General features: G+C 30.7%; 1 protein-coding gene across 1 annotated transcript; it reads right to left on the bottom strand.

Moving 5' to 3' along the window:
- Nucleotides 1-6,216: 6,216 nt before the first annotated feature.
- LOC114759953 (early nodulin-75-like) lies at nt 6,217-7,014 on the bottom strand. The gene has a single exon (XM_028949197.1). It carries the CDS (start codon nt 7,012-7,014, stop codon nt 6,217-6,219), a length of 798 nt encoding a protein of 265 aa, XP_028805030.1.
- Between the last annotated feature and the right edge of the window lie 6,143 nt (nt 7,015-13,157).

The raw sequence follows: 13,157 nt of genomic DNA on the forward strand, positions 1-13,157 counted from the left end.
TGCAGCAAGCACATGAAAGAGTCAACCATTGATAATGAAGTTGTACTCCAGATCAAAGAAACCCTTGATGAGATCAATCCTTTTGTCAAACAATATTGAGCAGCATCCTCAATGATAAAGGATGACCAATATGCCAATGTGAAAATTTGTTTGATTAGTTCAAGAAGCAAGGATGGACGTAATTATAATTTGCCTTTTGCTTCTGAGGTTGCTGCTCTGATTATAGGTGACATTAATATGAATTTCAATAGAAGCGATGTTATTTTTCACAAATTGTCAGGCTTGCCACAACGTATTGATGAGCTGAATGCTTCTTATATTCGATATTATTTCGTAGAGGTGAAAATGGATATCGAGACAATATTGATCATCGAGAAAAGACCCTTCTTAGTAGGAAGAAGAAAAAAAGGCTTAGTATTAGAGAGTATTTTACATATAGACTGATGATGAGAAACAATGAGAAATCTACTGTACTTCATGTGGAGAAAATTACTTCAACAATTCATAGTTGATTGATACACCATGATCGAATCTCAGAGGTTGTTATGGCTTAGAACCCATCAAAAAGAACTTAGGGCAGATCTGTATCAGGGATTAACAGATACATTGTTAACTAGAGAAAGAAATGCATCATCTACAGGGAAGTGAATAATCCTACCCTCTTTATTCACTGGAGGGCACAATATATAGTTGGTGACTATAAGGATGCAATGGATATTTGTAGATGGGTTGGTTATCTAAGTATTTTTATTACATTTACATGTAATCTAGCTTGGCCAGAAGTCACACGACTAGTAGGAAATAAATCATTAACCACTACTGATAGGCTAAAAATATTATGCAGAATTTTCCACATGAAACTAAAAGCATTGATGGACACCATTAAGAAGAAGAAGATATTTGGTACTATCATTGCAGGTATCTATATTTACCAATTGTGTTTCCTGCCATTTGCATGTTAAATTTGTATCATGAGTGATACTTACTGATTTATCTTGCAAATGTTTATACGATTGAATTTCAAAAAAGAGGACTACTACATATGCATATTTTTTTGTTCCTAGCTCAACGTGATGAGATAAAATACCCAAAAGATATAGATAGGGCTATCTCAGTAGAAATACTTGACATCCATGAAAACCCACAATTATACGACCTAGTTAAGAGATTCATGATTCATGGCCCATGTGGATGATCAAATCCTATATCTCCTTGCATGAAAAACAACAAGTGTAGTAAGTATTTTCCTAAGAAATTTGTGAAGCAAACTACTATTGATGATGATGGATACCCTACTTATAGGAGGAAAGACGATGGCAGGACAATAGAAGTGAAAGGCATTCCTCTTGACAATCAGTTTGTTGTGTCGTATAATCCTACTTTGTTATCTCAATTCCAAGCTCATATCAATGTTGAGAAGTGTAACTAGTCATTTGCAATCAAATACTTATTGAAGTATATTACTAAGGGTAGTGACAGGGTTGTTGCTGCTATATATGAGAACACTGAGGATGGATCTTCTGTACGTACTGTTGATGAAATACAATAATATTACAACTTCAAGTATATCTTAGCTTGTGAAGCATCTTGGCACATATTTGCATTTGATATTCATCATAGGTATCCTCTTATTGAGAGGTTGAGCTTCCACTTACCTAATCAGTAATATGTTATTTATTCTAATGTAATGATGTTCTTGAATTACTTGCAAGCCACGTGCATGTGAGTCAATGTTTCTTGCTTAGATGAAGATGAACTATGACAATGATTTGGACAAAAAAACTGACTTATTCAGAGTTTCCTCAATACTTTGTTTGGCAAAGGAGCAAACGAGCATGGAAACTTAGAGAGAAGGGCTTTATAATTGGTAGAATTACTCATGTCCCTCCTTCATCTGGTGAACTTTACTACCTATGGATTCTTTTAACCAAGGTTAAATGTCCATCATCTTTTGAAGCAATTAGAACAGTTGACAGTATTATTTACCCAACTTTTAGAGATGTATGCTTTGCACTTGGATTGCTTGATGATGATATCGAATACATAAATGCCATCAAGGAGACATCAGTATGTGCATCTGGAAGATTGTTACGAAAGATGTTTGTGAGCATGCTTTTTTGTTCATCTTTAAGTTGGCCTGACTTTGTTTAGAAGCAAACTTCAAAAATATTATCAGATGATCTACTATATATATCACATAGAGATCCTCTATTATCGAGTAAGATTACGATTTATTTTTTTTCTTTTTCATGGAAATTTTCAATTCATATATTAACTTCTTTCCAAGCATACATATATCTGATGATGAGAAGGAAGACAGCTCTAAAGGAGATTGATTCATTATTGCAAGAAAATGGGAAGAGTCTTCATGACTTCCCCATGCTACCAACACCATCATCGAGCATATCTCTTGATACGAGGAATCACCTGATACTCCAAGAGCGTAGTTATGATCAAGAATCATTGCTGAAAGAATCTCATGCATTGACAAACTCATTGAATTAAGAACAAAAGCATATCTTTGACATAGTCATGTCTTCATTGGGTTCTGTTTTGGATCATTCTTTTTTGTGTATGGATATGGAGGCACAGGGAAGACATTCCTATAGAATGCTATAACATCTACACTTCGAGCCAAAGGTGATATTGTCATTGCTATTGCATCCAGTGGAATTGCTGCTACATTATTACCTTTTGGTAGGACAATCTATTCTAGGTCTGCTATTCCTATCCAAATAAATGAAGATTCCATTTGTAATATCACTCCAAATTCTTCCTTAGCTAATTTGATCATCCATACTAAGTTAATTATATGGGACGAAGTTCTCATGGTTCAGTGTTTTTGCATTAAAGCCTTTAATTGTACGCTAAGGGATCTTATACATGCTAATTTCCCTTTCAGTGGCAAGTACATTTTGATAGGTGGTGACTTTTGTCAGATACTTCCAGTCATACCAAGAGGGACTTGAGCTAGTATTGTCAATGCGTGTATTACTTTATCATATTTTTGGAATTATTGCATCATCTTTAAGTTAACCAAAAACATGTGCTTATCATCTGCTTCTTCTACTAAGGAAAAAAAATCTTTAGAGAAATTCACCAAGTGGCTTTTAGATATAGGTGATGGTAATCTTGATATGCCTTATGATAGCACAGTTGAAATTGAGATCCCTACTAAGTTGTTGATAACTAATTATGATGATCCTCTAAATGCTATCGTTTTAGCAACTTACCCTGATCTTTTGCAGAATTTGTCAAATTCTAAATACTTCAATGATAGGGCTATACTTGCACCAACAATTGAGATTGTCGATAGGGTTAATGAATTCATTTGTTCTTTGTTGCCTGGAGAAGAGGTTGAGTATCTAATTTGTGATTCTATTTGCAAGTAATCTAATGATAATGATTGCTTTGAAGATTTGTACACTACTGATTTCTTGAATACCATTAATAGCTCTGGTATGACAATGCATAAGTTATGTTTGAAAGTAGGTTTACCATTCATGTTACTTAGGAACATTGACCAAGCTTCAGGATTACGCAATGGTACAAGGTTGCGTGTTACACATCTTGGCAAGTCCGTTATTGAAGCTATAACTGTGAATGGATCTAAACCCAACCAAAAAGTTCTTATCCACTATATGGACATGAATCCTTCTGAAAGTCGGTTGCCATTTTGAATGAGGAGGAGACAATTCCCAATCATATTATCATTTACAATGATGATAAATAAAAGTCAGGGACAATCTTTATGATATGTGGGTTTGTATTTGCCAAAGCCAGTATTCTCGCATGGTCAGTTATATGTTGCAATGTCAAGAGTGAGAAGCATGAGAGGTTTGAAAATACTAATACAAAATAATGGGTACAATGTGAGCAACGTAACTACCAACGTTGTTTATAGGGAGATTTTTTGAACTGTTGATGCTTCTTTTTAGTTATTCTTCTTTAATTTGTTGTACGCATCTTCGTTTCACTATTATCATGCAGGGTTCTATAATTCTGCATAAGAAGTGCACTTTTTTTTGGCCATCTATGTTGATGAATTTCTTTGAATGTGTTTACTTAGTTTGTACGATTTCCTACATTCGTGATTTAACAGTATCGTAGTTTGTACGATTTTCTACATTCATGATTTAATAGCATCGCTCTTGCGCATCACGTGGGGGTCCATGCTAGTTTTATCAAATAGTAATTCTAGCTAATACATATGATTAATGAGGATATTCTAGGAAATTCAATTTATATTTGTTATAAATAATTTAACAAATTTTCTTAATCAACTTAAATTAGTCAAGTAGTCTTATATTAAAAATTAACGGCAGTATATTAAACTTGTAAAACGTTCATATATTTTGGGTCTTTCACGTGTTTACATGGTTGCTTAGAAGTTGCAACATATGTATGCTTGGATATTAGAACCATGCTATAGAATTTCAAACTTTTATTTTATAACTAATGCGTGGGAGATGTTTTTTATCAAAAAATATAGACAAAAAAGATTAAAAAAATCGTATACTTAAATATGTTTTATTTATAAACTAATCATTATTTTTATCATATTGTTGTTGTTGTTTTCTTAAAAATAAGTTTTATTAACATTTATTTTCTATTACATAACAAGGATATTACAAAATCAGCAATTTGCAAAAATAAATGGGGAATGAAATCAATAACTTTTTAATGAACTAAGTGTTTGTTTTTATAAGGATTAACTCTATCCTTATAAAATTAATATTTGTTTTAAGAAAAAGCTTGTTATGAGAAGTACTTGTTATATATAATTCTTCACTATGCTTTATGATCTTGTTCGGCCAAAAAACCAAGCTTCATGACCTAACTAGAAAAAAGAGGTTTCCAAATAGAAGTAACATAAATGCTATATATATAGAATTAATATTCATATTGAGTTTTTATACTTTCCCCCCTTTTTTCCCCTCTTATTTTTGTTAATATTTTTTTAGTTTGAAAAAATAAGCGGGCTCCTTTTATATGAAACCTCAAGAAGTTGCTTTCTCACCCTAGTTGCCTTCAACTATCAATATCAAAGAAGATAAGAAGACAATAAATGTAAGACACCATAAGATGATCGCATGAGAAGCTAATTTAACTCAACTTTAACATTTTCCCCATATTTGAAGATTTATAATCCGACACTGATTGTGATGTTTTTATTTATTATATATAATAAGAGTAAAAAAGGATAACTCTTCTAATTTTTTTTGGGAGAAAAAAATTTTCATTTACAATAAAGGAAACATGAATAAGTTAGAGACATCAAAAGATTTTCATAATGTTAACAACCCAATACTATCTCATCTCTTCTTTTTGCGGATGATCTCATCTTTTTTGGAAAGGTTATTGAGATAAAATGGAGGAAATAAAATATGGTCAATATACATATAAAAATTATTAATGACCTAAAAGAGTAGTCGTGCCATTACCTCTTTTTAAAAAAATTCTCTCACAAAAAAAAAATCACGTTGGCAGCCACCTCACTAGTAATCGGTTCTAGAGCTCTGGTGCCGGTGAGGGGATGCTAGTGGTGGCCAACTATCGATAGGCTTCTGGTGGGGGGTTGAATTTTTTTCTAATAGTTTTATTAAAGGATTATTTCACCTTAATTTCAAAATGACAATTTAGATTTTTCTCTCATTTTAACATTATAAAGAGTTAGCTTCCCAAATTAAAATTTCATATATTTAAACAATTACACTTCTTTTTCTATCATTTTCTCTAGTTACAAAATCATTTTCCCACAAAATTCTTTTATATCAATTTTTTCAAAATTTATTTCCCAAAAACTGACCAACTAGTGATAAGATTTGTATCACACTTTGTGGCAATAACTTTTAATATTACTTTTTGTTTTCAAAATTCCATATCTTCTAGGATAAATTATGTTTGTCATTTTCTGTATTGCTTCAATTTTATACATTTGCAAGAAATAAGTTTGGTAAAATAAAACATTAAAAAAAATAAAATAAATAGATACATAACACAAAACCATGAAAGTAACATGGATTAACACTAAATATGATACATAACAAGCACCAATAACTGGTGCATCTCGGATCTCATAGGGACTATGAAAACAATCACAAAGCTCACAAGATAATAACATGTATGTATAACTAGCAAGTCCATGAACGGTATATACAAACCGTCATTATTCTCATCATAAACATATCATACAAAGCATACATAAAATACTGATTAGTTCATTGGAGGCTTATGGGGAGGCCTATGAGGTAATTCAGGCTTGTTTCCAGGAATCGAAGGCATCCCACCCTTTGGTTTGGGTTCAGGAAAAGGTTTATTTTTAGGGAATGGCTTTTCTGATAAACGGTGTCCTGGATGATGATGGTCATGAGGAGGATTGTTTTTGGGAGATGGCTTCTCACCCATTGGTTTGGGTTTAGGGAATGGCTTCTGTTCTGATAAACGGTGTCCAGGATGATCATGGTCATAAGGAGGATTGGTTTTTGGAGGTGGCTTCTCACCCTTTGGTTTGGGTTCAGGAAATGGCTTTTGCTCTGATAAACGGTGTTCAGGATGATCATGGTCATGTGAAGGATTGGTTTTTAGAGGTGGCTTCTCACCATTTGGTCTGGGTTTAGGGAATGGCTTCTCTTCTGATAAACGGTATCCAGGATGATTGTGGTCATGAGGAGGATTGGTTTTTGGAGGTGGTTTCTCACCTTTTGGTTTTGGTTGAGGGAATGGCTTCTCCTCTGATAAACGGTGTCCAGGATGATCGTGGTCATAAGAAGGATTGGTTTTTGGAGGTGGCTTCTCGCCTTTTGGTTTGGGTTCAGGGAAAGGCTTATTTCCAGATAATGGCTTCTCCTCAGATAAACGATGTCCTGGAAAAGCCTTTCTTTGTGGAGGTTTCTCAACAGGCTTTGGTGTTTTGTGCTCAGAGAAAGGCTCATGATTGAAATCTGCTCTCATTGGACTGATCAGAAAGACCAGTCCTAGGAAGAACACAAGTAGACTAGTACTAGAAGCCATATGTTTTTTGCAGATTGCTCTCTCGGTTGGGATGGTGCAAGAACAAGGAAATGCATATGGCCTTTTATAGCAGAAGATCAAAGGCTTGCTACGTCACTAATCATGTCACTGCACACTTGCTTGTCAATGGTTTCATACTCCAGGAGTGCTTATGATTCTATGAAGTTGAAAAGTTTGAAATATTGTGCGTGTACATTTGTGTCCTTTAGTGATCCAACTGCTCAATTCTAGTTGAATTTTGTGACTTAAATTAGTTGATGGTTTTAGTCTTTTGGGCCCACCAAATTCCACATGCTCGATCGCCTCTTGTTCACTGAAATCTAGCGTCAATTTCTTGCCTTTCTTAACTATGGGAGTCTTTCTTCCAAATAGAAGAAAATGAATTCGAGAAGGTCCTAACCGGTTCAGTTTTTAATTGAGTGCAAAAAGACTCAAATTTCAACTTCCTCCTCATCATGTGAACGATGAAGAAATCAACGGTTTTACATGAAAATTTTAAGGGAAAAAATTGCACTATGGTCCCACAGAAGAAAAATAAATACAAAAGAATCCATTGAAATCATTAAATTAACTTGAATCCTAAGGTATCTCATTGTAAGAGATTCTACTTGTTTAATTACTAAGTTATCCTCATTTTCTTTTTCAAGTATGTATTGACAACTGAAAGGGTAATTATTAATAACTGAAGATGCAATAATTAACAACTATCGTAGCAAGTATTAACAACACATTTTTTTAATAGACTCGGCATAAGCATATTTAACTTGAAATCCTTATGATACATTGAGAAAATATGTCGTTAATATATGCCGCAATAGTTATTAGTTGTTGTGTTGTCAATGCATACTACTAGTGTTGAAAAAATACATTGTTAATACCTGCTATAATAGTTATCAATTGTTTCATATTAAGTTGTTAATAACTATCCTTTTAGTTGTCATTGCATATTACTAAAGAAACTTGATAATTTTTAGGGGGGGAGATAAGGGCAGTTTAGTAATTGAAAGTGGAATCTCTTACTATGAAGTCTCTTGAAACTCATTAATTTGATGGTTTCAAGGATTATTTATTTATTTATTTCTCTTGAATGGGTTCTCAATGTAATTCTCCCAAATTTTAGTCAGTGATAGATAATAGTAACCCATTTCATTTGGCATATTCTTACCCAAATAAAAATAATATTAAATTGAAGGAACTCGATATATACGCTTAAAAATGAGGCTATATTGAAGCTTTTAACGTGGAATGTAAAGAGTAAAAGTCCAAATTCTTCTCTACCGTATGAACGGTAACTAAAAACCCATGACTTTATGAGAAAACTGTCACCTAACCCGAAGAAAAAATATGGTCGAGGTTCAAAAAAATTGATATCTCTTAAACAAGACCCTTGGTTTAAATTTTGTGAGAGTGTTTAGATTAACACTAGTAAAAGTAAATGTTCTTTCAATTTACTTTTATAAACTGAAATTGATGTAAAAGTCAGTAAATATAATATGATTTATATTTTGATAGATTTTATAAAATTTAACAAAAATTGAGCATGTTTAGATGATATATTACAAAGCTAGTTTCAAAAGGGTTTAAATATTAAAAAAAAAGTCAGATGCAAAAAATCAGAAATTAGAAAAAAAAAATTCGACTTTTAAAGTGATCTTTGAACAAAAATTCAGTACTCTTTAAAATTATGCTAAACATCACTTTTTATCTAATTAGTTTTTTGGTTCAAATTGACCTCATTTGTAAACTCTACAAATGATATTTTATAATTAGGACCAGAGTTAGTGTATATTTATATGCTTTCTATTAGTCTTCAATAATATTTAAATATAAATTAGTTGTTAATTGTTACCAAATAATTATCAAGTAGTGATAAAAAAATCATTTCAAATTGAAAATTTCTAAAATTGCAAACAGATTTTCACTTCAAAAGCATTAAATAATTGCATAATTTTGAATATAAAACATTTTTCAATCCAACGTATGCCTAGCAAATTGGGTGGGTTTTTGTTTCTCCATTTCCCACATAGGGATGCAGACTTATACATGTTTCACGCGCTTGCAATGATAAAGGCCAATTATCCGTCCAAAACTGGGTTACTTCTAAACTGTGGCCAACGTTGCTGAACTGGCGGAGGTTCAGGTTTTGGTTCATCATATTATAAAGAAATAATTATTTTTCTTAAACTTAACTTCAATTGGTAAGTTGATTAAGGGGTATTTGAATAGAAACTAAATCATGATTTCAAAAGTACTTTTACAGTTTACAAAATAAATATGTGGAGGAGTTTGTCTCATTTTACAGAAAAGTACTTTTAAAAGTTGCCAACACTCCCTTAAATCAGTGTATTGGAAATCTAGTCTTCTAATCTGTCTAATCAAGAATTGAGTAGATGGACTAAAAAAATATTGAATTATATGTATTGAGCTTGAAAAGAGTTAAAAATAATTATGTTAAATCTGTGTCTTGATACTATCAAAAAAAAAAAATCTGTGTCTTGATAATTCTGTTTCGTTAGATTATGTGTGCTTTTTCTATGAATAAAGATTAATTTATTGAAGACTAGTTCACCAATATGCTAATCTAATTGGGCCACGGCCTGACAACTGAAGTCTAGGGAGATGGATTAATCTCTCGTAACATGATAAACTAATATTTGAATTCCTGTTAAAAGAGATACTCACATTTAGTACCTAATAGTATTTTGATCATAATTATCTCTAATAAAAAAATACATGTGTTTACAAAAAAATTAATAAATATAAAATATAAAATATATGAAAATTTTATATCTAGAATCAAAATCAACTTCTTAAGTTCTTATACGTAGCATGGGAAGGGGATAGATATTATACCTATTTTTTTGAAGCATTAGTGTACGGACACATCTCAATCCCCTATCCATATGCTCATGAAACACCTTTTGTTAGGCCACGACGCACTAATAATTCGACGGCATAATTGTTCAGTTTTATTATTGCAAGTCGGTGTACATGATTAAATTCTTTTTACAACGAAAAAGTACTAAGAAAATTCCTACATAAAAACTCAAAAGAAATTATTTATTAAATGTTTATCATCGGTGATCTGATCAGCACTTCAGTTCGATTTTTTGGGAATAATTAGATTTTAACTTAATAAATTAGAAGTTTATATGTCTTTTGTGCATACTTGTTTTTGCTAAAACTTATTTTCTGACATTCTCTTTATATTTAATATTTTAAGGGTTAAAGTACAAATTTACTCAAAAAAATTTTATTCAGGAGAGCTGATTACCTGGAAGTTTAAAATTATAGAAATATTACCTCCTACAGTTAAAATAATAATAATAATGTTGATTGTTGACATTTTTAATAATAAAGATAATATTATTATGATTTTAAATTGGGAAAATCCCAAAAAAGTTACTATTGAATTTCAAAATGCCAAATCAGGAATTACTATAAAAATGGGTTATCATTTGCTTTTTGAATGTAGTCATTTTCTTTATGAGTGTAGTAACGAGTACTGATTTGAAATTTTGAAATTTAACTATCACTTTTTGGGATTTTCCCTTTTAAATTCTTATGTTAAATTTGCAGCAAAATTTTTTTTCAAGTGCCGAATATTGAAAAATTTTAAGATTAATTTACACTTTAACCCATATTTCTATTATCAAGAAAGATAAATTATTACTTCCTTCTTTCAGCATTATATGGTATTAATAAGTTGAACTGATCAAGACTGAATTCACTATTAACTTCTCGTCTAGCTGCCAATCCAATCTAGCTCGGGTTGTTCTTATCCCAAAAACACTCCTAAAAGAAAATTTAAAAATACAACAAGTTGATTTTATTTATTAAAACAAATATAATTATTTCCATATAAAATATATTATTTGTAGATTGTTATGGGCATTTAATTTATGCATGTAATTTGGGTTATTATTTGTAATTTTTAGGGTATTTGATTCCAATTTTCATTTTTTGAATGAGTTAATAAATTGATTATACATCATACATACATGCGTGTGTAACTTTAAGTGGTTAGGACTTGTGAGTTGTAACGTTTGAAAGAATTTGAAGAAGAAATAGGGATTGAAATGGCTCGTAAAAAAAAAAGATTTAAATGAAAAGAAATTTTTTATTATACAATCAAGCTCAAGCTATTGGATTTTATAAGAAATTTTCTAAAATTTTTATGATTACGAGTATTACCTTCAACCCTAAATATTAGTTCCGCTTCTTAATAAAACCCAATTGATAATTTAAGACTTAAATAAATTATTATAAAGTATTATATTTATTGTTTTTTCCAAACTAATTTGCTCAGCTTATAAATTGGTGTAATCTAATGATATATATAAATATCTTGAAGAGATCATATAACATATATTATAATTAAATAATCTTTTTAAGATTTTTAATTTTTTCAATTTAGTTAACTTGATTTTATATTAAAAATCAGAGACAGCATAAGATCTTATACTAGTTGAAAATTTCTTTCTTTCTTTTTTTTGACTAGGTACATGTATCCTTCCGTTGAAGATAATCATATTCAAGATATTGTTGTAAGAAGTTAGCGTACTCTGCTACATTTAATCCTTATTGGTTGAAATTTTCTTTTTTCAATAATGTGCTTTATTTTTTTCTCGGTACACAATAATGTACTTTATGCCGTTTATATTGAAGAAAACAAAACAAGCCCAATCCAAGTCAAACATCCCTCATCAGCATCCCTCAACAGACAGCGCTAATTAAGGACACAAAAACAAGTCTTCATGTTATGAGAGAGTTTCGTTAAATAATCCACGGAAAAATTATCTTCCCTAAAAGTATGAGAAAACAAGATCAACGGCATAAATAAATTATAAAAAGTATCTTTTCATTTTTTTTTATTAGTAAGGGCATAAATAAGACAATATTCACCTATCTTTATATAATTAACTTTACTTCATCTAGTGATTTCTTCATTTATGTTGGCCAAAAAAAAAGTGACGAGGATAATAATTGTCAAAATTTCTAGAGAACAATTAAAAAAGAATAAATATATAGAAATGGTGTGATCAATAGGGAAAAAATACTACCTCCGGTCTTAAATATAAAAGCTAGCGAATTAATTCGAGAAGATTAAGAAAATAAGTGAAGTTAGTTATTTGTAATAAATAGGTATTGTATTTCCTTACTATTATTATAAGGACTACTTTGAAAATATATCCTTACTAATTAAATATATTGGTTAGAGCTACTATTATTACAAGGACCACTTTGAAAAAAAAATATAAATATGAAAGACAAAATAGATTAAAATTTTATATTTAAAACCAAAATAAAAATCAATCGAAATTTTATATTAAAGACGGAGGTAATATATACTTGAAGAGAGGAAAATCTAAAGAAAGGGAAGAGAAAAAGTTGTGATTTTATATTCCAACACTCAACCTAAATACGGTGAAGTTTATTCGTTCTAGAAGTTTAGAAATTGTAATATCTTACCTATTATCTGGTCCTACGTGTTTCCTTTACAGTACTACGTAGTACGTAGGAGGATATGTGTCAGACGGTTGAAGATGTGAAATATACCGTGATTCCTTTTTGTCAACCCCACTAAATATCACCAATAATTTATTTTTAATACTCTCTCCACGTACAAATATTGCAACTTTACACCTAATTTTTAAATATTATAAAAATTAATATATTAATTTTTTTAAATATATCCTTCTTAATTATTTGCAATGAAAATATCATTCATTTCATTGAAATAGCCCCGTAGTATTTGTGCAATCAATAAAAATAATTTCAAAAAATTATAAATCTGATTATCAATAAAACTAATTAAAAGCATTAAAACTGTCTTCTCTCATTACTTATACTAAATCTTAATATCATATTAATTTATATTTTCTCACTACCCTCACTAAATATGAACATGTATTAAAAAATATATTTAATACTCATTAAAAAAGGTCTTATAAAAAGAATAAAAATTTTCTTTTAAAAAGGCTTCTATCATCAGTCCAAGAGGGAGCATTATACATTCTTCTAGAGAATTTGTCATCCAAACCCATCCTTATCTTTCAGGCCGAAAAAACGCACCCTTATCTTTGACACTATGCCCCTCTCGCATGTCAGCTGATTGACCAGAACTAACCTCTAGGACTAGG

This window comes from Neltuma alba, unplaced genomic scaffold (genome assembly GCF_004799145.2).
Source record: "Neltuma alba isolate B1F8T4 unplaced genomic scaffold, ASM479914v2 tig00010922_pilon, whole genome shotgun sequence".
Classification (NCBI taxonomy): domain Eukaryota; kingdom Viridiplantae; phylum Streptophyta; class Magnoliopsida; order Fabales; family Fabaceae; genus Neltuma; species Neltuma alba.

What these genes read in the sequence shown, in the direction of transcription:
- LOC114759953 (XM_028949197.1), bottom strand. Translation starts at nt 7,014, where the DNA reads ATGGCTTCTAGTACTAGTCTACTTGTGTTCTTCCTAGGACTGGTCTTT.